This window comes from Neltuma alba, unplaced genomic scaffold (genome assembly GCF_004799145.2).
Source record: "Neltuma alba isolate B1F8T4 unplaced genomic scaffold, ASM479914v2 tig00000130_pilon, whole genome shotgun sequence".
Lineage (NCBI taxonomy): Eukaryota > Viridiplantae > Streptophyta > Magnoliopsida > Fabales > Fabaceae > Neltuma > Neltuma alba.
Window position 1 is genome coordinate 159 of NW_021631929.1, and position 27,217 is coordinate 27,375.

General features: G+C 33.4%; 2 protein-coding genes and 1 pseudogene across 2 annotated transcripts; 1 reads left to right on the forward strand and 2 right to left on the reverse strand.

Annotated features, from left to right (window-relative positions):
- Positions 1–3,735: 3,735 nt before the first annotated feature.
- Positions 3,736–5,502, reverse strand: LOC114748356 (benzyl alcohol O-benzoyltransferase-like; annotated as a pseudogene).
- Positions 5,503–8,256: 2,754 nt separating this feature from the next.
- LOC114748441 (cytochrome b-c1 complex subunit 6-like) lies at positions 8,257–10,180 on the forward strand. The gene is made up of 3 exons (XM_028936877.1): positions 8,257–8,372; positions 8,997–9,081; positions 10,058–10,180. The coding sequence occupies exons 1-3, from the start codon at positions 8,257–8,259 to the stop codon at positions 10,178–10,180; spliced, it is 324 nt and encodes a 107-aa protein (XP_028792710.1).
- Positions 10,181–20,178: 9,998 nt separating this feature from the next.
- On the reverse strand, positions 20,179–22,178 carry LOC114748271 (benzyl alcohol O-benzoyltransferase-like). The gene is made up of 2 exons (XM_028936660.1): positions 21,632–22,178; positions 20,179–21,241 (listed from the first exon to the last, which is right to left on the reverse strand). The coding sequence occupies exons 1-2, from the start codon at positions 22,088–22,090 to the stop codon at positions 20,354–20,356; spliced, it is 1,347 nt and encodes a 448-aa protein (XP_028792493.1). The 5' UTR covers positions 22,091–22,178; the 3' UTR covers positions 20,179–20,353.
- Between the last annotated feature and the right edge of the window lie 5,039 nt (positions 22,179–27,217).

Below are 27,217 nucleotides of genomic sequence, written 5' to 3' on the forward strand. Positions count from 1 at the left end.
CATCTCATGGCAATCGCTTTTGGCATCATAGAATTTTTAGATGAGTTCCGATCAGAAAAAGAACTAGTGTGTGGATGTAATTAAATGTAGGGTGTTTGGATACCTCCAAATTAAAAAGCACTTTTTAAAAATATTTTTTCACAAGTCAAGATATAACTCCTCATACTTACTCTTTTATCATAAATTACTTTTAAATTATGGTTCATGCTAAATGATATGCTTGTTTTCTGATGTCAAAGTGATGATTATGATTAGGGTTTTGTAATTATGTGTAGTTTGGTGGCTTTTTATTCAATAAAATGATAATTCAGCGCAACAAAACAATTATCCATATTGATTGTGTTTTTATAGAACGATCAGTTTAAGGTTCTTATTATATATGAACGTATCAAAATGGTAAGATTATTCTTTCTTTTGTACTCTTGGCTTTGATTTCTCATTTCATCATTGATGCCTTTTTCAGCACTGTGATGCACAGAATAGATATTGACTTGCAAGTTTTAGAAAGCTAAATTTGCATTTCTTTCTTGTAACCCTTAAATTCTATTGAATTGTGTAAAGCAGATTGAATGAATAATAGTAGCAGTAACAACAGTATAAAAGTAATAGTAGTAGTAGAATTGGTATCAAATGAAATGTATAGATAACTTTTTTTTTTATGGCCATGTAATTGGATGAAATTTGATTAATGCTGGGCCTAATAGAGATAACCCTTTTAAAAGACATTTTTATATTCATTTAGACTATATCACCCCATAAAGAGGAAAAATACAAATTCAAATTTTATGAAGTATGCTTATTAGGAGGGCTTTAACGTTATTATACTCCCCCCTGACAAAATAATTTCAAGTACAAGTGACTTGGGAAACTATGATCACTTTATACCCCCAAAAAAAAAATCATTTAGACTAGATATCTCATGCTTACGTGATCAAAATCCTCTTCTCTAGAACTAATGTATATGGGTTAAAAAACTTAGTTAGAGAGATTAGAGTCAAGAGGAAACAAATTGGCGACTCCTTATAAATCATATATATATATATAATATTTTTTTCTAATTATATTATATTAAATTATATAAGGGTTATTTTATGTTGACATTTCTATGTGCATCTCACTCTATCTTTGCCATCGAGATAACTCAGGAGTGGTTAATTAATAACAATGAATGATATTGAGGGTCAAATATACGTGCTCTGGACATAATTTTATAGGAGTACTAAAGCACACTAGTCTCCTTATTATTTTACCTTAATTGTTACAATCATCTCCTTTGACCCTCAAAATTCAAGAGAGTTAATTATTAATTCAACAGTTAGTCGGCCGTTAATTACATATTAAGACCAAAATTTGAGATGAAATTTTGAAATATTTATTTATTAAAATTAATTAAGATGAAGAGGCAGAGGGAAAATTATTATGATATATTTTGCGGGAGGTGAAAAATCAATGTGCGTCAATGATATACGAGTGAGTCGTCTCAACTATTTTCTTACTTGCCATTTTCTTTTTATTTAAGAAATATTTTATATTTTATTTGTCGGAAACTTGTTCAAAATACCAACATTACAACGTCAGGTTAACTTACTGCGTGGGTTAGCTTTAGATATCTCCATGAAGCAAACTTTCCAGACCCCTAATGGCCGCGTGTCTTTTTTACGGGCAATGTCATTTGTTGTGTTAAAATGACAACATTTTTTAATTCAAAAAAAATAGGAGCCTTCCATATTGTACTTTGATAACTTTACTTTGTTGAATTATATATGTTTTATACATAAATGTTCTCTTACTATATTAATTTTTATTAAATATTACATTTTGAGATTATATATGAATATTTTCATATATCTAATTAAATTAAATTATTTTAATTATAATGGACTTGATCCCTGTTCTAACTCTTGAACTACTGCTTGTGGGTTGAATAATCAATCTGATTTTCCATACAAAATTTATAAAATAGCGGGTTTTGCCTGAAACTTTTTATTTAAAATATTTAAGCTTAAAAAAATTGTACTTGCGTCAATGAATAGTTTTTTAACATATAGTCAAGACTCTTTTCCCAAGTCCTCACCAACATGACAGTCACGTCTAACAACAAAGGAATAAAAGTTTAAGACACGCAATTAAGGGATAAGATTTAGCGAAATTCCTCGTAATTAATGTGATGAATTAAAGCTAGAATTTTGGTTAAAGGAAGTGTTCACACTTAATATCTAATAATGTTTCAAATAAATTGTTTCTAATAAAAAGATATTATGCTTGGAAAAAAAAAAGTTCAGGACACTCTTGCTAGAAAGTTTCAGGGATGGTAACTTGATCATCTTCTATCTATTCTGAATGTTATTATAATAAAGTATAATAGGTTTTTACTGTACATGTATAGTAAATATATCTTTACTTAGTCAGATATTCATATAAAAATATATTTTTATTATAAATCTAATATAAAAAGGTTTTTAATGATTTAATATAATTTTTTTAATTTTAGCTTTTTTACTTTTTTCTTTTTAAATTATATGGAATTATGTTAGATTTTTTTATTTATACATGCTTGAAATCCGGTATTAATTTTTTAAATGACTTATAAATACTGACATGTATGGGGTGATAAATTATGAAATAAGATATTTTGATAAAATTTACAATTTACGCAGAGTGGAAAATTAATAAATAATTTCGTTCATATTATTAACCAGACTAGCTTTTAAATTTCACGGGGTGAAAGATTATGAAATAAAATAATGTGCCATTTCTATTTTTATTATGTATAAAAATAATAAATTTTAAAAATAAAACATTTTTTTAATATTTTTAATATGCACAGGATCATAAATTTTGAACCGCACGCTATTGCTTATATTTTATAATTTTTACTATGCACGAAGGTAATAAATTTTCGAATAAAATATACAGTTTAGGTTTATGCACAGAGGTAACAAATTATAAAGTAGAATGAATTATAGATTTTACAATATCATTTTAACATGTTTTTTCAATTCATATTTAGGTTTTAGTTTTCGCCAAATATGCATTTTTAAAGTCCCCGTTAGTACATCCAAATCCAATCCATTGGATCCTGACCCAACCCACTTAGTCAAAACCCGTGCGTCGGATTATCCAGATGAATCCTATCAAGACATTAAAGAAGCGCTTGGATGCTACTGCGGTTCATATTTTAGGAAGCCTTCTAAAAAGTCGTTTTAGTCCATTTCACAAGACATTTAGATAATTCTGATAAGAATTAAATATTTTTTTATTTATATGCTCATACTACTTCCAGTTCTTAATATAAGAATTAGTTTGACTTTTGATTTGGCCCTAAATATAAAATCCCAATCCACTTTGTCTTTCATATATATTTATTTATTTTTTCGAAGATAGTCGATATAGCAGTTATATATTATTAAAAGTTTTCATCAAATATTAAAACTAATATACTTGATTAGTAATGGTATTTAAAAAAAATAGCATCTATTTATTACACATAATAACTAATTTAATAAATTTTCTTAATTTACTCAAATTAGTTAATCAACTTTTTTTGTATTAAGGACCGAAGGTAATATTTAATAAGAATAGTGAGGGGATGAAAATTAATATAATGCTGGAATTAATATGATTAATAATAACATGGACCCTGAAACACCATAGATCTATAACCAAACCAAGCATAGACATACATAGAAGTAAGACCTATTTAATAGTATATAGTTTAGCTACGGAGCAACCTCCATTAATTTAGAAGATTCATAATAGACCAAGTTACCCAAGCAGTTGATCCACTTCCTGAATGAACCTCTTCATAGCATTGAGCGGTAAGGAGCATGGCACAACTATGCATTCCTCTCCTTTTCCATTCTGATATCCAACATAATAGCTTACCCCCTGAAAGTCACCAGCTCCGGTCGTCGGCGGTCCAGCGTACACGGCCTTACCCCACCCAAAATCCACATCTCTGAACCTAACACGCGAAATATCCGACGCACTCCATGTTCCACGCATTGTGAGGCCCGGTCGTCCTTTTATGACCATAAGATCAGCCACAGATTGTATATACTCCGCCGTTGCCTCAGCTTTGGCCTTCTTCACCAACTCTAAGGCATACCCTAGTGGATTTTCACAGAGCTTTCCTGCGGTTGTGACTGCAGCTGGATACACAAAAGCATTGCCATAGTAACCAGGTGGCAATAATGGAGGATTTGATTTGCCTCTTATGTTACTGACACACGTAAAGCGAACCTCCTCGGAGGACTCTAATTGCAATGCTTTAGTACGACAACGCCAGAGGAAAGCGGTAAGAGCTTCAAACCTCGTAGTGTGTTCACCATTATTGTAAGGGGAAAACAATTGACGGATGGCTTCTAGCTTTTTGGGTCCAAAGAAGAAAGAGTGGTGAACGATGCTTTCTTGGGTCTATATTGGATCATTGTTATTGGGCAGTTGGTCGTACTCACGATGCGTGCAAGTAACTCTAGGCGGATCCCTTGCTGATAGCAGCTCTCTCCGCCATACCGGAGCAACGGAAGGTGCACATGCGCCGCCGGCAATCTCTGCCACGGCGTTTAGGAATTGGAACATGCCAGGACCATCACTTACAGTGTGATTTACGCTGTGGGCAAAGATGAATCCCCCACACTTGAGGCGTGTAACCTATACCAACATGTGCAACCATTAATGAGAGCATTCTTATATATACTACTTCCCTTCTTTGTTATAAGAACTTGTTTTACTTTTAATTTGGTCATAAATATAAGACCCCGTCCACTTTGTCTTTCATATTTATTTATTTTTTTCAAAATAATTCGTATAATAGTTGCATACGTTAAATAATTCATTAATGATAATTCTAGCTAGTATACATGATTAGGAAAGATATTTTAGAACAGACAATACCTATTTATAACAAATAACTAAATTAATTTTTTTAATCTCTCCAAATTAGTCAATTAGGTTTTATATTAAAAACCAGAGGTAGAGAGAGAGTGTGTGTTTGTATAACTTAGATATGGTTGAAATCAAAGTGCTGGGGAAAGGGAAGACCTGGAAAGTTAAGAGGGGACAGTTGAGAAGTCCCTCTGAGCCAGGAACGTTATAAAGGAGTTCATCAAAGTATGGGAAGGGAGGGTGAAGAGGGTCACCGAATTGGTGAAGAGAGATATCAGCATCGGCTTCAACGAACATCACTCCTTCTCCATTACAATCCACCATAAGCTTGCGTCCAGCTCCTTCCCTGAGTCGACCTGCAAGTGGGTAGTAAAACACCAGAGCTTGAGCCAGTGCGTTCTTTATGACTTGAGCTGGGTCCTTTCCTCTCATGGACGTTTTGTGACCATAGAAGTGTATCCCCGGCATCTGAAATCGGAAACCATCTTGGTCATCTATGTCCGAAAGCAGTTTCAATTCATGAGGGGTGGGCTTCGCCGGAGCCACCAGTTCTGGTTCGCGCCGCCTCACTGTAAACACTAAATCACCGCCGGAAAACGCCGCGGGCAGAGCCATGTCATCACACAAATTAACAAGATTGCAAATGGAGGGGGCGACCTAGTGCATGTGTTAATCACAATGAGCTATGTGTTGTGTTGGGTTTATTTTTGAGGGAGCTAGCAATATTTAACAAATATTTTATATTTTATTACTTGGAAACTTGTTCAAAATACCAACACAACAATGTCTTATTAACTTACTGCGTGGGTTAGCTTTAGATATCTCCATGAAGCAAACTTTCTGGACCTCTAATGGCTATGTGTCTTTTTCACGGGCACTGTCTTTTGTTGTGTTTAAAATGATAACATTTTGAATCTAAAAAAACAGGAGTCTTCCAGATTTGTACTTTGATAACTTTACTTTGTTGAATTACATATGTTTTATACATGAATGTTCTATTTATTTATATATTAATTTTTAGATAAAATTTCAAAAAAATTACTATTGAATTTTAAAATTTCAAGTCAGTATTGGCTACTATATTCGTAAAGAAAATGACTACACTCAAAAAGTAAATAACAATATATTTTTATAGTAATTTCTGATTTGAAAGTTTGAAATTCAACAGTCATTTTTTAAAGACTTTTCCTAAGTCCTCACCAACATGACTGTCACGTCTCACCAAAAAGGAATAGAAGTTTAGGACACGCAATTAAGGGATAAGATTTAGCGAAATTCCCCATAATTAATGTAGTAAACTAAACTTTGAATTCTGGCTAAAGTAAGTGTCCATAGTTAATATCTAATAATATCTAGAACAGAATTGTCTTTAATAAAAATATATTGCGTTTGAAGAAAAATGTTCAGGACACTCGTGCTAGCAACTTTCGGGTATGATAACGTGATCATCTTCTATCTATCTGTATATTATTATAATAAAGTATAATAGGTTTTTACCGTACATGTATCGGTAAATATATCTTTACTTAGTCAGATATTCATATAAAAAAATATTTTTTTATTATAAGTCTAATATAAAAAACTTTTTACTGATTTAATATAATTTTTTAATTTTAGATTTTAGATTTTTTCTTTTTAAATTATATGGAATTATGTTAGATTTTTTTTATTTATACATGCTTGAAATCAGCTATTAATTTTTCAAATGACTTATAAATACTGAGATGTATGGGGTAATAAATTACGAAATAAGATATCTTGTTAAAAATTTATAAGTTACGCAGAGTAAAAAACTAATAAATAATTTCGTTCATATTATTAACCAGACTAGCTTTTAAATTTCACGGGGTGAAAGATTATGAAATAAAACAATGTGTCATTTCTATTTTTATTATGTATAAAAATAATAAATTTTAAAAATAAAACAGGTTTTTTTATATTTTTAACATGCACAGGATCATAAATTTTGAACCGCACGCTATTGCTTATATTTTATAATTTTCACTATGCACGAAGGTAATAAATTTTCGACTAAAATATACAGTTTAGGTTTATGCACAGAGGTAATAAATTATAAAATATAATGAATTATAGATTTTACAATATCATTTTGACAAGTTTTTTCAATTATATATTTAGGTTTTAATTTTCGCCAAATATGCATGTTCAAAGTCCCCGTTAATGCATCCGATCCATTGGATCCTGACCCAACCCACTTAGTCAAAACCCGTACAACTGATTATCATAGGAAGCCTTCTAAAAAGTAATTTTAGTCCATTTCATAAGACGTTTAGATAATTCTGATAAGAATTAAATATTCTTTTCATATATATGCTTATATTTAATAAGAATAGTGAGGGAATGAAAATTAATATAATGCTGGAATTGATATAATCAATAATAACATGGACCCTGAAACAACATAGATCTTTGACCGAACCAAGCAAAAACATACCTAGAATATATAATAATATCTTCGGTCCTAATTATAAGAATGAAGTATTATAATTAGCACCAGCAGTAGAATATGGTTTAGCTGATACAACTATACATTCCTCTCCTTTTCCATTCTGATATCCAACATAATAGCTTAGTCCCCGAAAATCATCGGCTCCGGCTGTCGCGGGTCCACCGTACACGGCCTTACCCCACCCAAAATCCACATCTCTGAACCCAAGACGCGAAATATCCGAGACACTCCATGTTCCACGCATTGTGAAGGACGGTCGTCCTTTTATGACCATAAGATCAGCCACCGATTGTATATACCCTACCGTTGCCTCAGCTTTCGCCTTCTTCACCAACTCTAAGGCATACCTTAAGGTCCCGTTTGGCACAAAGCATTAAAAATGAGGGATAGAGATTACGATTACAATTGAAAATAATTGTTAAAATAGTATTTAGTATAAGTAATTACATATTACATGGGATTAGGCAAACCCATTGAGATGAGATTGGAGAATACCACTTTCCCTCATGATATTTCCCAATCCTACATATATGGGTTTGACAAATCCCATATAACAAGCAATCTTTTATGTTAAATACCTTTTTAATAGATTTTTCCAATTCCAATCCCAATCTCTATCTATAATTTTCAATTCTTCCTACCAAACGAGATCTAAGGGATTTTCACAGAGCTTTCCTGCGGTTGTGACTGCAGCTGGATACACAAAAGCATTGCCATAGTAACCAGGTGGCAATAATGGACGATTCGATTTGCCTCGTATGTTACTGACACAGAAAAAGCGAACCTCCTCCGAGGACTCTAATTGTAATGCTTTAGTACGACAACGCCAGAGGAAAGCTGTAAGAGCTTCAAACCTCGTAGTATGTTCACCATTATTGTAAGGGGAAAACAATTGACGGATGGCTTCTAGCTTTTTGGGTCCAAAGAAGAGTGGTGAACGGACGGTTCACATGCGCCGCCGGCAATCTCTGCCACGTCGTTTAGGAATTGGAACATACCAGGACCATCACTTATGGTGTGATTTAGGCTGTGGCCAAAGATGAATCCCCCACACTTGAGGCGTGTAACCTATACCAACATGTGCAACCATTAATGAGCATTCTTTTTGAACTCATTTTTTGTGCCCTATATCCGTGCTTATTCTCATTTGGGGGGTCTTGTCCTCCAGGTCTAGAGATTGACATCAATTGCTTGTGAACGCAATTGGCAAAACTGGACTTAGATAGGGCATCCAAAGCCAGATACCTTACAAATTCTTATATTTTAAATATCTTCTCTACAGTAATCATTTGGAGCCATGGCATTCCAATGACTGGATTTTTTTTTTTGGTAGGACCACACGGAAGAAGTATCTTTTGATAAACTTATGGATTCCAATATTGCATATACGCAAGACTGACCCAGAGGAGCATAGCGATATCGCAAATAAGTCATAATTAAAGTTGTGGACTTGTAATATCCTTCTTACACAGGGATATTTAGGAGTTTGAGTTTTTAGATTTGGTTCTTTGTATTTAGTAACTTCGTTATCGGATGCTTCTTGTAAGTTTTGTTGCTTGTTTATTTTGGCTTTGGTCGTTGCTCTGCTGTTTAGTTTTCAATATTGTTATTTCGTCTTGGTGTTTTATTTTGAATATAGGGTTGACGAAGAACCTGTTGATCCTAAGGGTTATCTTGAGGAGTCTTGCAAACCAAAGTGTGTGAAACCATTGCTGGAATATCAGGTATGCATTTTGAAAATTTTCTTTTTGATGTTTAGGATTGGAGGCCATATCATTTCAATGACTAATCAGCTTTTGTCTCAAAGACATAAACTCAAGGTCCTTTTACTTTCAATCAGTTATAGACAGGGGACACTTGTGGCATCAAATGATTCTGAAAAATTTCACTTTTGAAATTTCTTATTTTATTTTGCACACACTGGTTGTGATATAGAGTAGAATGTGGGTCCCAGAGAATTCAGTTGATCAGTCGTTCACAATCGAGAAGGAAACCAAAATGAACATGAACAAAAATAAAGACTCATAAGGTGGGTAAACCTGTTTAAGATAATACAACATTTGGTTTTAACCAGTGAAATCCCACTAAATTCTGATGAAAAATCTGCCATGAGGAAATTTAGAATGACAGGGATGCTGTTGGTGTATTATAGGGTGGGTGCGTAGGGAATTGAAGATGACACTGAATGGATAAAATTTAGTTAATTAAGCAAAAAGATTGGATCTAGTAGAAGGGGCTAGTCACTCGTAATATGACAAACTAAGGTTCGAATTTCTATTGGGTGAGATGGCTATATTTAATACCCGATAGTACCTAAAAAAAGATTACCTCCAATAGGAGAATACCTGTACTTAGTAAAAAAATTAGTTAATTGTAGAACAAAAAGATAATCACTAACCATGGCAAGAAATAGGGAAAACTATTAGAAATGCGATGTAGATGTAGAAAACAATTATTTGGGCTGCAGCTCTCCCATTGTTTGGGCTTTGTTTTGCACCATGGTTATTTAAATTGGATCATATAAATCAACTCAACCAGTAAACCGGTGGTTTTACAAACCATTCAAACTTGTTTTCTTCACCTTGCTTTCAAAATTAGAAGTTGGAAATGCAATCTCAAACTTGGGATGGAAAGAGTGATCTTGTGGATTTTCCATTTCCCAAATCTTCACGCGAATGCAATTTTTGATGCTAGATAAAGTTCAATTCTTCTACTTCCTGCGTTAAAAGGATCCAACATGACGAATCTGGGCACAAACATTGCACAAGACAATATTTTGATTATTGGTCATGCATTGACAAATGTGTAAGTATCACTTTATAGAATATATTGAACAACGTTAGAGTCACATTCGTTGGTACTAGATTTTGTTGTGTTGCTTGAGACACGAATTAGTAGGATGAGAGTAGCGCGGGTTATCCGTTCGTTGGGTTTCAAACACTTTGAGTTAGTGGAGGCTAGAGGCTCTAGGGGGGTTTTGGTTGTTTTGGAATGATGTCCACCTTAAAATTGAAGTTTTGTTGCGACATTCACTGTTCCTTCGTTGTTATCGTGTTTGCTATGGTAATTTGGTACCATGGTTTTTCACTCCTGTCTATGCAAATCCTCATGAGAACCAATGGCAAGAGCTTTGGGAAAAGATTGATGAGATTGCTGGAAATACGATAGAGCCTTGGCTATTAGCCGGGGACCAGAACAAAATTTGCAATCACTTGGAGCAAAAAAAAGGTGGGAGAGTTAATGAGAGCAAATGTAGGTGATTTTGCGAATGGATTGAAGGTAATGCACTAACTGATTTAGGCTCTTGTGAGCCTTTCTTTACTTGGAAGGGACCTAAATGGCAAGGGCAAGAACGAGTTTTCTAGAGGCTAGATCATTGCCTTTGCAATGTTGAGTGGCAAAATTTGTTTCTAGATACAGGAGTCAAAGTAGGTATAAGGTTGAGTTCTGATCATCATCCCTTGATTGTTATTACTTGTCTACCGAAATTCAGTAGAAATGATGCTACTTTTCATTTTGAAGCAGCTTGGCTTTGTCATAGCAATTTTAAACCAATTTTGCAGGAACACTAGCCGAGAGGAGGTGTGGTGCAAGGTAATGTTAAAGATTTACAAAATGCTCTTGCTAGTAGGAATAAAGAGATTTTTGGCAATATTCAATTCAGAAATAAGCGATTGAATAGAAGAATTAAAGAGATATAGTGCGGTGCTAATTGCTTTGAGAACCTTTTTTGTGAAAATTGGAAAAAGAACTTGAAGAACAGTTGCTGGTTGATCTAAAGCTGGAAGAATTATTGTGGTTTCAGAAGTCTAGAAGTAGGTGGATCAGACAGGGTGACACTAAGTATTATCACAACAAAACCTTGGTGAGAAAAAGATGAAATAGAATCCGTAGCTTGAAAAATAACGCAAGGGCTTGGGTTGAAGAGGAAGGGACTATCTACAAACATTTTCAATATTTTTATGAGAAGCTTTTTAAAGAGGCTGTTGTTTCCAGAACTTTTGGCATGTGACTTGACAAAGGTGGGGTTATATATCAAGAAGTGAACTAGACAGAGTAGGAAGAAGAATTGATGATAAGGAAATAAAAAATGCTCTCTTTGAGATTAGGGGACTAAAAGCATTGGGAGATGATGGATTCCCTGCAATCTTCTATCATAGGAATTGGGATGTTGTAGGAGGGGAAGTGACATAGTTGATTAAGAAATTGTGGATGCGGCCTGAGTTAGTTAAAGATCTCAATAAAATCTTGTTTGTTCTAATCCCAAAAATTGAGAACCCTGAATTCACGTCTCTCAGTTTAGACTGATCACTTCATGTGATGTGTTGTATAAAGGATTAACTAAGTTGCTGGTATGGATAAAATTGCTTTCACCTTTCCAGGGTAGTTTTGTTATAGGCCGAAATATTGAAGACAACGTCATCATGGCTAAAGAAGTGGCTCATACAATAGGAAGGATGAAAGGCAAGAGAGGTTTTATGGTCACTAAAATTGACCTTGAAAAGGCATATGATCATTTAAACTAGGATTTTTTGTTGAAGGCCTTAGAGGAAATTAATCTACCTCAACATTCGAGCTTATATTTCCATTGTTGAGATGCAGATTATGTGGAATGGTAGTAAAAAAGAGGTTTTTAGACCATCTAGATGTATAAGGCAACGAGATCTCCCCTCTACATACCTATTTGTTTTAGCTATGGAGAAATTATCCCATATTATTGCTGACTCTGTAAATTGTAGAAAATGGAAGCCTATAAAATTGGGACGCAGTGGAACTTGTATTTCTTACCTCCTATTTGCAGATGACTTTCTTCTATTTTATGAGGCATCTGAAACTCAAATGCAACATGTTCTTGAGTGTATGGATCTCTGTGGTGCTACATCTGGACAGAAAATCAACTATCAAAAAACTACAATCTTTTTTTCTAAAAATGTGGATCCGTCTAAACAAAACCGGCTTTCGGGGCAGAGTGGTTTTCAGAAAGAGGATTTGGGCAGATACTTGGGTGCTAGAATCACCTACCCAGGAGCAAAATTTTAGTATCTTATTGACAAGGTTCAACAGAAGTTAAATGGATGGAAGTCTCAAACTCTTTCTTTGGTTGGAAGACTCATGCTGGTACAATCTGTTACTTCGCAACCAGGTTATTTTCAAATGCAGCATGATTTTATTCCAATTGGAATATGTAATGAAAGTGAACATATGCAAAGGAATTTTATGTGGGGCTCTGCAGATGAAAAGAGAAAGTTAGATGTTGTGAGTTGGGAAAATGTTTGTAAACCTAAGGAGGAAGGAGGATTTGGAATAAGGAGGGCAAAGGAAATGAATGACGCGCTGTTCGGGAAGATTGGGTGGAATTTAATCACTAATCCTGAAAGTCTTTGCTCACGGGGTGTGCTAGCTAAATATAAAAGGCAAGCTGACCTGATGAGAGAGGTGGATGTTAAAAATTCTGATTCTATTTTATGGAAGCGAGTGGGAGATATGTGGCTGACGTTAATCCAAAACGTTGGATGGGAGGCAAGAAGAGGAAATAAAGTGAAATTCTAGTCTGATTGCTGGCTAGTAAAAGAAGGCAAGTTGATTGATCACTGTGTAAGGGATCCAGAAAGTTTGGATATAGATCTTGTAATGGAGGGGGCTATTGATAATCAAGGAATTGGAATTGGCAGTGGTTGAATGAAGTTCTTCCTGCTCACATTGTCAATAGATGTCATGCTATCCCTCCTCCCTGTTTGGAGGACAGTAAAGACAGAATTGTTTGGCTAGAAACCCAGAGTAAGAGCTAGGTGGTAGCCGGCATGTATAAAAAAATTAGTGAACATGGAAGCAGGTCCAAGGAACCGAATATGGAGGCTCATTTGGAATTTAAAAGTGACCAGGAGAATCCAAGTTTTTCTCTGGTTGGCTGTTCAAAACCGTCTCCTCACTGCTAAGAGATGGATGAAAATATGTGGAGGAGATCCGAAATGCATGAGATGTAGGGTGGCTGCTGAGGATCTTCTTCATGTAATGCGAGATTGCCCTGAATCTAAGAAAATTTGGACTGCATTGGGTGTCCAAGCGGCGGATGGCTTCTATAATGAGACCCTTGCTAGATGGTTTATACGGAACTTGGATGGAGGAGGTGAGTGGAGTATGACGTTTGGAATATGCTGTTGGATGATATGAAATTGGACGAACAAAGTATTCTTTAAAGAAAGTTTTACTATGCCTACAAGACCTGATATATGTACCAAGAAATATGTTTGGGAATGTACGACTCTCACTGCGAAGGTAAATAAATTTGGTATGGCTAAGATTGAATCTGGATGTTAAATGGAAGTTTCCTCAACCTGGTTGGATTAAGTTGAATTTTGATGGATCCGCTAAAAGGTGTCCTGGACCCGCTGGTTGTGGGGGAGTTTTGAGGAGAAATGATGGAAGCTGGGTTTGTGGATTTGTTAAGAACATAGGCTGTGCAAATGCTTACACTGCTGAGCTATGGGAGGTCGTCCATGGGTGGGAGATTATATTGCGCAGGAATTAGGCATTTCCAAGTGGATCATTGAAGGAGATTCTCTGAATGTGATCAATCTTCTTCAAAATGCTTGGAGAGGAGAGTAATGCCAGAATAGAGTCCTCCAACGCGCGCTGAGGAATTTTCAGAGGAGGGTACAGGTTGTTTTTTCTCATCCGTATAGAGAGGGTAGTTTGTAGCTGATTGGCTTGCTAACTTAATTTTATCTCTTGGCTATTATTTTGTGTAAATTTGATAATGCTCCATCTAAAGGTATCTCTAATTTGTTGTTAAAAGACTTGGTGGGGGTTCCTACCCACATTCTTGTTTAGAGGATGAATAAAAGATGAGTCTGGACATATATATAATTTGAGCAGATTAAAAAAATAAGTTAAGTTAGTTATTTGTAATAAATAAGTGTTATTTTTCTTAAAATATTCTTGTTAATCAAGTGTATTGGCTATATATACTATTACTAAAAGGACTCCTTTGGGAAAAAATATACAAATATGAGAAACAAAGTGAATTAGGGTCTTATATTTAAGAGCAAAGTAAAAGTCAAATGAGGTTTTATATTAAGGATGAGAGGTAGTATTCTATTTAATGAGGTTCTAATTAACGTGGGGACGATAACTATTTCCATTGTTTTCCTTTACGTGTGGCTTCAACATATATGTCAATCTGTATTCTGGTGTTTGTTGAATAGACACAATAATTGTTATTATTTAGACATTGGTTAAAAATAGAGCAGACGGAAAAATACGATAGATTTATTTCTGCTGCTACCCCATAAGTAACAAACACAAAAATAAAATTATTAAATTAGCATGTGTTTTGCACTTGTACGTGTGTGATACTCAATAAAAATGATTTTTAAAATAACAAGACCATAACGTTGTTTGAAAACGTAAGTACATAAATATTCTTCTTAATCTATTATACAGTAAATCTTACATTTGTAAGCTGAGTACTAATATAACAAAATAGAAGCTTCAGGGATACTACTTATTATATTACTATTTATCTGAGTCACGATGGCACCTAGCCGCCAAGAGTAGTTGGCAATGTCGTGTTGAAAATTGTCGTACGGACAAATCTGGTTTGCGTGTTTGATTGCTGCTTCTATCTTAAAGGGATTGGTAAATCAAATTTAGATGAACCAAAAGTCCAAAACGCAACCTTCCCATTCATTAGATTATAATTATTTAAGTCAATTCGTGACTTCATCAATCAAATTAATGGAGGGTTCTCGTACGTTTTCTTTTCTTTTCTTTTTTCCTCAGAAAAACCGTAAATATTACTCTATTTTATAAAAAAATAAATAAAGAAAAATTGTTTAAAGGAACCAAGTAAAATCTAGGAGAAGCACGCAACTTGGCCAGCATATCATCCTCAGAGTTCTTTTTTCTTTCAACATGTTCATATTGAACCATTTCTCAAACAGACTATGATTCTCAACCCCATCTCATTTTATTAATAACTCATTTTACAAAAATTTATGAAGCAATTAATTTTTTCAATAATTCTCTTAGTAATTATTATAAATATATTTACGGTGGAATTTTGTGAACATTAAATACAATTTTATTAATTTTATTTTTAATTAATTGTATTATCTTTTTCTTGTACTATTTCTTTTATCTTTTTCCTTATTATTTCTCTTTATCACTAATATCTTATAAATAAAGGCATATTTGAAAAAAAAAAACTTCCCTAGTCCTAAATATAAGACCCACTTTGTAGTGTAAATTACACTACAAAGTGGGTCTTATATTTAGGACCGGAGGAGTAGTATATTTCTTATATATTTGTAAGAGCTCCTCTAGTCTTAAATGTAAAAGCCAATTAAGGAATTAAATGCAAAACTTTAATGTACTTTATCACTCATATTTATTATTTTTCAAACTAATTTATTTAACTTATAAATTGATATCTAATCTAATGTTACATAGAAGTAATAGATGAAGATCATGTCATATTAGTTAAAATTAAGTAATCTACTTAGCTTTCTTGATATATCTAAATTAGTTGAGTAGTTTTTATATTAAAGATAAGATGGGTAGTTTTTCTAATTCATGCATTATTCATAAAATATTATTAACAATATTATAACGGTTCTTATTACCAAATACCCCATGCAACCCAAAATCAATTTCAAAAAAGCTATTTTACAACAGAAACATATTAGAAAAATAATACAAGAATTGCTAAATTTGTGCACCAGACTCTCCAATAATTTTGCCTTAACCTTAAAATGCCTTTAAAACAGCCATGCGCGCAACCACAAAAAATCCCAAACTTATAAGAGAGTACAAGGTGGGGTTGGCGGTGCGGCGGATGTGGCGAGCGTTGCCTCGCCAGCGTTTGGAATGTTGATATATAGCACGTTTGGGGAAGGCACCGGTAGTTGAGTCATCTTTGAGGTTTTTGAGCGGAGGGTGGCTTCTCATGGCAATCGCTTTTGGCATCATAGAATTTTTAGATGAGTTCCGATCAGAAAACGAACTAGTGTGTGGATGTAATTAAATGTAGGGTGTTTGGATACCTCCAAATTAAAAAGCACTTTTTAAAAATATTTTTTCACAAGTCAAGATATAACTCCTCATACTTACTCTTTTTATCATAAAATTACTTTTAAAATTATGGTTCATGCTAAATGATATGCTTGTTTTCTGATGTCAAAGTGATGATTATGATTAGGGTTTTGTAATTATGTGTAGTTTGGTGGCTTTTTATTCAATAAAATGATAATTCAGCTGCAACAAACAATTATCCATATTGATGTGTTTTTATAGAACGATCAGTTTAAGGTTCTTATTATATATGAACGTATCAAAATGGTAAGATTAATTCTTTCTTTTGTACTCTTGGCTTTGATTTCTCATTTCATCATCTTGATGCCTTTTTCAGCACTGTGATGCACAGAATAGATATATGACTTGCAAGTTTTAGAAAGCTAAATTTGCATTTCTTTCTTGTAACCCTTAAATTCTATTGAATTGTGTAAAGCAGATTGAATGAATAATAGTAGCAGTAACAACAGTATTAAAAGTAATAGTAGTAGTAGAATTGGTATCAAATGAAATGTATAGATAACTTTTTTTTTATGGCCATGTAATTGGATGAAATTTGATTAATGCTGGGCCTAATTAGAGATAACCCTTTAAAAGACATTTTTAATATTCATTTAGACTATATCACCCCATAAAGAGAAAAATACAAATTCAAATTTTATGAAGTATGCTTATTAGGAGGGCTTTAACGTTATTATACTCCCCCTGACAAAAATTAATTTCAAGTACAAAGTGACTTGGGAAAACTATGATCACTTTATACCCCCCCCAAAAAAAAAATCATTTAGACTAGATATCTCATGCTTACGTGATCAAAATCCTCTTCTCTAGAACTAATGTATATGGGTTAAAAAACTCTAGTTAGAGAGATTAGAGTCCAAGAGGAAACAAATTTGCGACTCCTTATAAATCATATATATATAATATTTTTTTCTAATTATATTATATTAAATTATATAAGGGTTATTTTATGTTGACATTTCTATGTGCATCTCACTCTATCTTTGCCATCGAGATAACTTCAGGAGTGGTTAATTAATAACAATGAATGATATTGAGGGTCAAATATACGTGCTCTGGACATAATTTTTATAGGAGTACTAAAGCACACTAGTCTCCTTATTATTTTACCTTAATTGTTACAATCATCTCCTTTGACCCTCAAAATTCAAGAGAGTTAATTATTAATTCAACAGTTAGTCGGCCGTTAATTACATATTAAGACCAAAATTTTGAGATGAAATTTTGAAATATTTATTTATTAAAATTAATTAAGATGAAGAGGCAGAGGGAAAATTATTATGATATATTTTGCGGGAGGTGAAAAATCAATGTGCGTCAATGATACGAGTGAGTCGTCTCAACTATTTTCTTACTTGCCATTTTCTTTTTATTTAATAAATATTTTATATTTTATTTGTCGGAAACTTGCTCAAAATACTAACATTACAATGTCAGATTGACTTACTGCGTGGGTTAGCTTTAGATATCTCCATGAAGCAAACTTTCTAGACGCCCAATGGCCACGTGTCTTTTTTACGGGCAATGTCATTTGTTGTGTTTAAAATGACAACATTTTTGAATTAAAAAAAATAGGAGTCTTCCATATTGTACTTTGATAACTTTACTTTGTTGAATTATATATGTTTTATACATAAATGTTCTATTTACTATATTAATTTTTATTCAAAATTTACATTTTGAGATTATATGTGAATATTTTCATATATCTAATTAAATTAGATTATTTTAATTATAATGGACTTGATCCCTGTTCTAACTCTTGAACTACTGCTTGTGGGTTGAATAATCAATCTGATTTTCCATACAAAATTTATAAAATAGCGGGTTTTGCCTGAAACTTTTTATTTAAAATATTTTAAGCTTAAAAAAATTGTACTTGTGTCAATGAATAGTATTTTAACATATAGTCAAGACTCTTTTCCCAAGTCCTCACCAACATGACAGTCACGTCTAACAAGAAAGGAATAAAAGTTTAAGACACGCAATTAAGGGATAAGATTTGGCGAAATTCCTCGTAATTAATGTGATGAATTAAAGCTAGAATTTTGGCTAAAGGGAGTGTTCACACTTAATATCTAATAATGTCTCAAATAGAATTGTTTCTAATAAAAAGATATTATGCTTGGAAAAAAAAAAAAAGTTCAGGGCACTCTTGCTAGAAAGTTTCAGGGATGGTAACTTGATCATCTTCTATCTATTCTGAATGTTATTATAATAAGGGAAAACCATATTGAAGGTACCTATACTTTCTCTCAATTTTTAATTTGATACCTATATGTTTTTTCTCTTTAATTAAACATTTAATTTTATCTTTTTAGCAACATTAGCTCTTATAACTTTGTTCTATTGATATTTTTAGTCTCTACATAAGGATTAATGATGTTAATAGAGGAAAAATAAAGATTTAGTTAAGAACAAAAAACATATAGGTACCAAATTGAAAATTGAACAAAAGTATAGGTATCTCCAATATGGTTTTCCCTTATAATAAAGTATAATAGGTTTTTACTGTACATGTATCGTAAATATATCTTTACTTAGTCAGATATTCATATAAAAAATATATTTTTATTATAAATCTAATATAAATTTTTTTTACTGATTTAATATAATTTTTTTTAATTTTAGCCTGTTTACTTTTTTATTTTTAAATTATATGGAATTATGTTAGATTTTTTTATTTATACATGCTTGAAATCCGCTATTAATTTTTCAAATGACTTATAAATACTGACATGTATGGGGTGATAAATTATGAAATAAGATATTTTGATAAAATTTACAATTTACGCAGAGTGGAAAATTAATAAATAATTTCGTTCATATTATTAACCAGACTAGCTTTTAAATTTCACGGGGTGAAAGATTATGAAATAAAATAATGTGCCATTTCTATTTTTATTATGTATAAAAATAATAAATTTTAAAAATAAAACAGGTTTTTTTATATTTTTAATATGCACAGGATCATAAATTTTGAACCGCACGCTATTGCTTATATTTTATAATTTTTACTATGCCCGAAGGTAATAAATTTTCGAATAAAATATACAGTTTAGGTTCATGCACAGAGGTAACAAATTATAAAGTAGAATGAATTATAGATTTTACAATATCATTTTAACATGTTTTTTCAATTCATGTATTTAGGTTTTAATTTTCGCCAAATATGCATTTTTAAAGTCCCCGTTAATACATCCAATCCATTGGATCCTGACGCAACCCACTTAGTCAAAACCCGTGCGTCGGATTATCCAAATGAATCCTATCAAGACATTAAAGAAGCGCTTGGATGCTACTGCGGTTCATATTTTAGGAAGCCTTCTAAAAAGTCTTTTTAGTCCATTTCATAAGACATTTAGATAATTCTGATAAGAATTAAATATTTTTTTATTTATATGCTCATACTACTTCTAGTTCTTAATATAAGAATTAGTTTGACTTTTGATTTGGCCCTAAATATAAAACCCCAATCCACTTTGTCTTTCATATATATTTATTTATTTTTTCGAAGATAGTCGATATAGCAGTTATATATTATTAAAAGTTTTCATCAAATATTAAAACTAATATACTTGATTAGCAATGGTATTTAAAAAAACACAGCATCTATTTATTACACATAATAACTAATTCAACAAATTTTCTTAATTTACTCAAATTAATCAATTAACTTTTTTTGTATTAAGGACCGAAGGTAGTATTTAATAAGAATGGTGAGGGGATGAAAATTAATATAATGCTGGAATTAATATGATTAATAATAACATGGACCCTGAAACACCATAGATCTATAACCAAACCAAGCATAGACATACATAGAAGTAAGACCTATTTAATAGTATATAGTTTAGCTACGAAGCAACCTCCATTAATTTAGAAGATTCATAATAGATCAAGTTACCCAAGCAGTTGATCCACTTCCTGAATGAATCTCTTCATAGCATTGAGCGGTAAGGAGCATGGCACAACTATGCATTCCTCTCCTTTTCCATTCTGATATCCAACATAATAGCTTACCCCCTGAAAGTCACCAGCTCCGGTCGTCGGCGGTCCAGCGTACACGGCCTTACCCCACCCAAAATCCACATCTCTGAACCTAACACGCGAAATATCCGACGCACTCCATGTTCCACGCATTGTGAGGCCCGGTCGTCCTTTTATGACCATAAGATCAGCCACAGATTGTATATACTCCGCCGTTGCCTCAGCTTTGGCCTTCTTCACCAACTCTAAGGCATACCCTAGTGGATTTTCACAGAGCTTTCCTGCGGTTGTGACTGCAGCTGGATACACAAAAGCATTGCCATAGTAACCAGGTGGCAATAATGGAGGATTTGATTTGCCTCTTATGTTACTGACACACGTAAAGCGAACCTCCTCGGAGGACTCTAATTGCAATGCTTTAGTACGACAACGCCAGAGGAAAGCGGTAAGAGCTTCAAACCTCGTAGTGTGTTCACCATTATTGTAAGGGGAAAACAATTGACGGATGGCTTCTAGCTTTTTGGGTCCAAAGAAGAAAGAGTGGTGAACGATGCTTTCTTGGGTCCATATTGGATCATTGTTATTGGGGAGTTGGTCGTACTCACGATGCGTGCAAGTAACTCTAGGCGGATCCCTTGCTGATAGCAGCTCTCTCCGCCATACCGGAGCAACGGAAGGTGCACATGCGCCGCCGGCAATCTCTGCCACGGCGTTTAGGAATTGGAACATACCAGGACCATCACTTACAGTGTGATTTACGCGGTGGGCGAAGATGAATCCCCCACACTTGAGGCGCGTAACCTATACCAACATGTGCAACCATTAATGAGAGCATTCTTATATGTACTACTTCCCTTTTTTGTTATAAGAACTTGTTTGATTTTTAATTTGGTCATAAATATAAGACCCCATCCACTTTGTCTTTCATATTTATTTATTTTTTTCAAAATAATTCGTATAATAGTTGCATACGTTAAAGAATTCATTAATGATAATTCTAACTAGTATACATGATTAGCAAAGATATTTTAGAACAGACAATACCTATTTATAACAAATAACTAAATTAATTTTTTTAATCTTTCCAAATTAGTCAATTAGATTTTATATTAAAGACCAGAGGTAGAGAGAGAGTGTGTGTTTGTATAACTTAGATATGGTTGAAATCAAAGTGCTGGGGAAAGGGAAGACCTGGAAAGTTAAGAGGGGACAGTTGAGAAGTCCTTCTGAGCCAGGAACGTTATAAAGGAGTTCATCAAAGTATGGGAAGGGAGGGTGAAGAGGGTCACCGAATTGGTGAAGAGAGATATCAGCATCGGCCTCAACGAACATCACTCCTTCTCCATTACAATCCACCATAAGCTTGCGTCCAGCTCCTTCCCTGAGTCGACCTGCAAGTGGGTAGTAAAACACCAGAGCTTGAGCCAGTGCGTTCTTTATGACTTGAGCTGGGTCCTTTCCTCTCATGGACGTTTTGTGACCATAGAAGTGTATCCCCGGCATCTGAAATCGGAAACCATCTTGGTCATCTATGTCCGAAAGCAGTTTCAATTCATGAGGGGTGGGCTTCGCCGGAGCCACCAGTTCGGGTTTGCGCCGCCTCACTGTAAACACTAAATCACCGCCGGAAAACGCCGCGGGCAGAGCCATGTCATTAGACAAATTAACAAGATTGCAAATGGAAGAGGCGACCTAGTGCATGTGTTAATCACAATGAGCTATGTGTGGTGTTGGGTTTATTTTTGAGGGAGGTAGCAATATTTAACAAATATTTTATATTTTATTTCTCGGAAACTTGTTGAAAATACCAACACAACGATGTCTTATTAACTTACTGCGTGGGTTAGCTTTAGATATCTCCATGAAGCAAACTTTCTAGACCTCTAATGGCTATGTGTCTTTTTCACGGGCAATGTCTTTTATTGTGTTTAAAATGATAACATTTTGAATTTAAAAAAATAGGAGTCTTCCAGATTTGTACTTTGATAACCTTGCTTTGTTAAATTACATATGTTTATACATGAATGTTCTATTTATATATATATATATATATATATATTAATTTTTAGATAAAATTTTAAAAAAAATTACTGCTGAATTTTAAAATTTTAAATTAGTATTGGCTATTATATTCATAAAGAAAATGACTACACTCAAAAAATAAGTAACAACATATTTTTGTAGTAATTTCTGCTTTGAAAATTTGAATTATTTTATATATATTTAATTAAATTAAATTATTTTAATTATAGTGGACTTGATCCCGATTCTAACTCTTGAACCACTGCTTGTGGGTTGAATGATCAATTTGGTTTTCCATACAAAATTTATAAAATAGTGGGGTTTGCCTGAAACTTTTTATTTGAAATATTTTAAGTTTTAAAAAATTGTACTTGTGTCAAAGAATAGTATTTTAATACATCGTCAAGACTTTTCCTAAGTCCTCACCAGTCACCAACATGACAGTCACGTCTAACCAAAAAGGAATAGAAGTTTAGGACACGCAACTAAGGGATAAGATTTAGCGAAATTCCCCATAGTCAATGTAGTGAACTAAAGTTTGAATTCCGGCTAAAGTAACTGTCCATACTTAATACTACCTCCGGTCCTTAATATAAGATTTAGTTTGACTTTTATTTTGGTTCTAAATATAAGACCCCAATTCCCTTTTTCTCTCATATTGATGTTTTTTTTTTAAGGTAGCCCTTCTAACCATAATAGTTCTAGTCAATACACTTCATTAGTAAGGATATTTTAGGAAAGACACCACCTATTTATTACAAATAACTAACTTAACTTCTTTCCTTAATCTTTTTAAATTGGTCAACTAGCTCTTATAATTAGGATCGGAAGTAGTATCTAATAATATCTCGAACAGAATTATCTTTAATAAAAAAGATATTGTGTTTGAAGAAAAAAGTTTAGGACACTCTTGCTAGCAAGTTTCGGGGATGATAACTTGATCATCTTCTATCTATCTGTATATTATTACAATAAAGTATAATAATTTTTACTGTACATGTATAGTAAATATATCTTTGCTTAGTCAGATATTCATATAAAAAATATATTTTTATTATAAATCTAATATAAAAACGTTTTTACTGATTTAATATAATTTTTTAATTTTAGCTCTTTTACTTTTTTCTTTTTAAATTATATGGAATTATGTTAGATTTTTTTTATTTATACATGCTTGAAATCAGCTATTAATTTTTCAAATGACTTATAAATACTGAGATGCATGGGGTAATAAATTACGAAATAAGATATTTTGTTAAAAATTTATAATTTACGCAGAGTAAAAAATTAATAAATAATTTCGTTCATATTATTAACCAGACTAGCTTTTAAATTTCACGGGGTGAAGGATTATGTAATAAAACAATGTGTCATTTATATTTTTATTATGTATAAAAATAATAAATTTTAAAAATAAAGCAGGTTTTTCTTATATTTTTAATATGCACAGGATCATAAATTTTGAACCGCACGCTATTGCTTATATTTTATAATTTTCACTATGCACGAAGGTAATAAATTTTCGGATAAAATATACAGTTTAGGTTTATGCACAGAGGTAATAAATTATAAAATATAATGAATTATAGATTTTACGATATCATTTTGACATGGTTTTTCAATTTATATATTTAGGTTTTAATTTTGGCCAAATATGCATGTTCAAAGTCCCCGTTAATACATCCGATCCATTGGATCCTGACCCAACCCACTTAGTCAAAACCCGTACATCGGATTATCATAGGAAGCCTTCTAAAAAGAAATTTTAGTCCATTTTATAAGACGTTTAGATAATTCTGATAAGAATTAAATTTTTTTTTTTATGCATATGCTTATATTTAATAAGAATAGTGAGGGAATGAAAATTAATATAATGCTGGAATTGATATAATAGTTCAAAGTTCCCCAAGTGGTTGATCCACTTCGTGAATGAACCTCTTCATAGCATTGAGCGGCAAGGAGCATGATACAACTATACATTCCGCTCCTTTTCCATTCTGATATCCAACATAATAGCTTAGTCCCCGAAAGTTATCGGCTCCGGCGGTCGCGGGTCCACCGTACACGGCCTTACCCCACCCAAAATCCACATCTCTGAACCCAAGACGCGAAATATCCGAGACACTCCATGTTCCACGCATTGTGAAGCGCGGTCGTCCTTTTATGACCATAAGATCAGCCACCGATTGTATATACTCTACCGTTGCCTCAGCTTTGGCCTTCTTCACCAACTCTAAGGCATACCTTAAGTCCCGTATGACACGAAGCATTGAAAATGTGGGATAAAGATTACGATTACAATTGAAAATAATCATTAAAATAGTATTTAGTATAAGTAATTGCATATTACATGGGATTAAACAAACCCATAGAGATGGGATTGGAGAATACCACTTTTCCCTATGGTATTCTCTAATCCTATATATATGGGTTTAGCTAATCCCATATAACAAGCAATCTTTTATGTTAAATACCTTTTTAATAGGTTTTTCCAATTCCAATCCCAATCCCAATCTCTATCTATAATTTTCTATTCTTCCTACTAAACGAGATCTAAGGGATTTTCACAGAGCTTGCCTGCGGTTGTGACTGCAGCTGGATACACAAAAGCATTGCCATAGTAACCAGGTGGCAATAATGGACGATTCGATTTGCCTCTTATGTTACTGACACACAAAAAGCGAACCTCCCCCGAGGACTCTAATTGTAATGCTTTAGTACGAGAACGCCAGAGGAAAGCTATAAGAGCTTCAAACCTCGTAGTATGTTCACCATTATTGTAAGGGGAAAACAATTGACGGATGGCTTCTAGCTTTTTGGGTCCAAAGAAGAGTGGTGAACGGACGGTTCACATGCGCCGCCGGCAATCTCTGCCACGTCGTTTAGGAATTGGAACATACCAGGACCATCACTTATAGTGTGATTTAGGCTGTGGCCAAAGATGAATCCCCCACACTTGAGGCGTGTAACCTATACCAACATGTGCAACCATTAATGAGCATTCTTTTTGAACTCATTTTTTGTGCCCTATATCCGTACTTATTCTCATTTGGGGGATCGTGTCCTCCAGGTCTAGAGATTGACATCAATTGCTTGTGAACGCAACTGGCAAAACTGGACTTAGATAGGGCATCCAAAGCCAGATACCTTACAAATTCTTATATTTTAAATATCTTCTCTACAGTAATCATTTGGAGCCATGGCATTCCAATGACTGGATTTTTTTTTTTTTTTGGTAGGACCACACGGAAGAAGTATCTTTTGATAAACTTATGGATTCCAATATTGCATATACGCAAGACTGACCCAGAAGAGCATAGCGATATCGCAAATAAGTCATAATTAAAGTTGTGGACTTGTAATATCCTACTTACACAGGGCGATATGTTTTTTCTTTTTTCTTTTCTTTTTTATTGGATATTTAGGAGGAGTTTGAGTTTTTAGATTTGGTTCTTTGTATTTAGTAACTTCGTTATCGGATGCTTCTTGTAAGTTTTGTTGCTTGTTTATTTTGGCTCTGCTCGTTGCTCTGCTGTTTAGTTTTCAATACTGTTATTTCATCTTGGTGTTTTATTTTGAATATAGGGTTGAGGAAGAACCTGTTGATCCTAAGGGATATCCTGAGGCAAATCAAAGTGTGTGAAACCATTGCTGGAATATCAGGCATGCATTTTGAAAATTTTCTTTTTGATGTTTAGGATTGGAGACCATATCATTTCAATGACTAATTAGCTTTTGTCTCAAAGACATAAACTCGAGGTCCTTTTACTTTCAATCAGTTATAGACAGGGGACACTTGTGGCATCAAATGAGTCTGAAAAATTTCACTTTGAAATTTCTTATTTTATTTTGCACACACTGGTTGTGATATAGAGTAGAATGTGGGTCCCAAAGAATTCAGTTGATCAGTCATTCACAATCGAGAAGGAAACCAAAAGGAACATGAACAAAAATAAAGACTCATAAGGTGGGTAAACCTGTTTAAGTTAATACAGCATTTGCTTCTAACCAGTGAAATCCCATTGATTTCTGATGAAAAATCTGCCATGAGGAAATTTAGAATGACAGGGATGCTGTTGGTGTATTAGAGGGTGGCTGCGTAGGGAATTGAAGATGACATTGAATGGATAAAATTTAGTTAATTAAGCAAAAAGATCGGATCTACTAAAAGGGGCTAGTCACTTATAATATGACAAACCAAGGTTCGAATTTCTTTTAGGTGAGATGGCTACATTTAATACCCAACAGTACCTAAGAAAAGATTGCCTCCAATAGGAGAATACCTCTACTTAGTAAAAAAATTAGTTAATTGTAGAACAAAAAGATAATCACTAACCATGGCAAGAAATAGGGAAAACTATTAGAAATGCGGTGTAGATGTAGAAAACAATTATTTGGGCTGCAGCTGTCCCATTGTTTGGGCTTTGTTTTGCACCATGGTTATTTAAATTGGATCATATAAATCAACTCAACCAGTAAACCAGTGGTTTTACAAACCATTCAAACTTGTTTTCTTCACCTTGCTTTCAAAATTAGAAGTTGGCTAGGCAATCCCAAACTTGGGATGGAAAGAGTGATGTTGTGGATTTTCCATCTCCCAAATCTTCACGCGAATGCAATTTTTGATACCATATAAAGTTCAATTCTTCAACTTCCTGCATTAGAAGGATCCAACATGATGAATCTGGGCACAAACATTGCACAGGACAATATTTTGATTATTGGTCATGCATTGACAAATTGAGTAGAAATGAT

Bases quoted from the DNA above. Each gene is read 5' to 3' on its own strand.
- LOC114748441 (XM_028936877.1), top strand. From the start codon at position 8,257: ATGGCTTCTAGCTTTTTGGGTCCAAAGAAGAGTGGTGAACGGACGGTT. The intron at 8,373-8,996 runs GTGTGATTTAGG...TTTTGAATATAG, and splicing joins TACCAGGACCATCACTTATG to GGTTGACGAAGAACCTGTTG. The intron at 9,082-10,057 runs GTATGCATTTTG...TGCTAGATAAAG, and splicing joins AACCATTGCTGGAATATCAG to TTCAATTCTTCTACTTCCTG.
- LOC114748271 (XM_028936660.1), bottom strand. From the start codon at position 22,090: ATGGCTCTGCCCGCGGCGTTTTCCGGCGGTGATTTAGTGTTTACAGTG. The intron at 21,242-21,631 runs GTCTTCCCTTTC...ATGTTGGTATAG, and splicing joins GTCCCCTCTTAACTTTCCAG to GTTACGCGCCTCAAGTGTGG.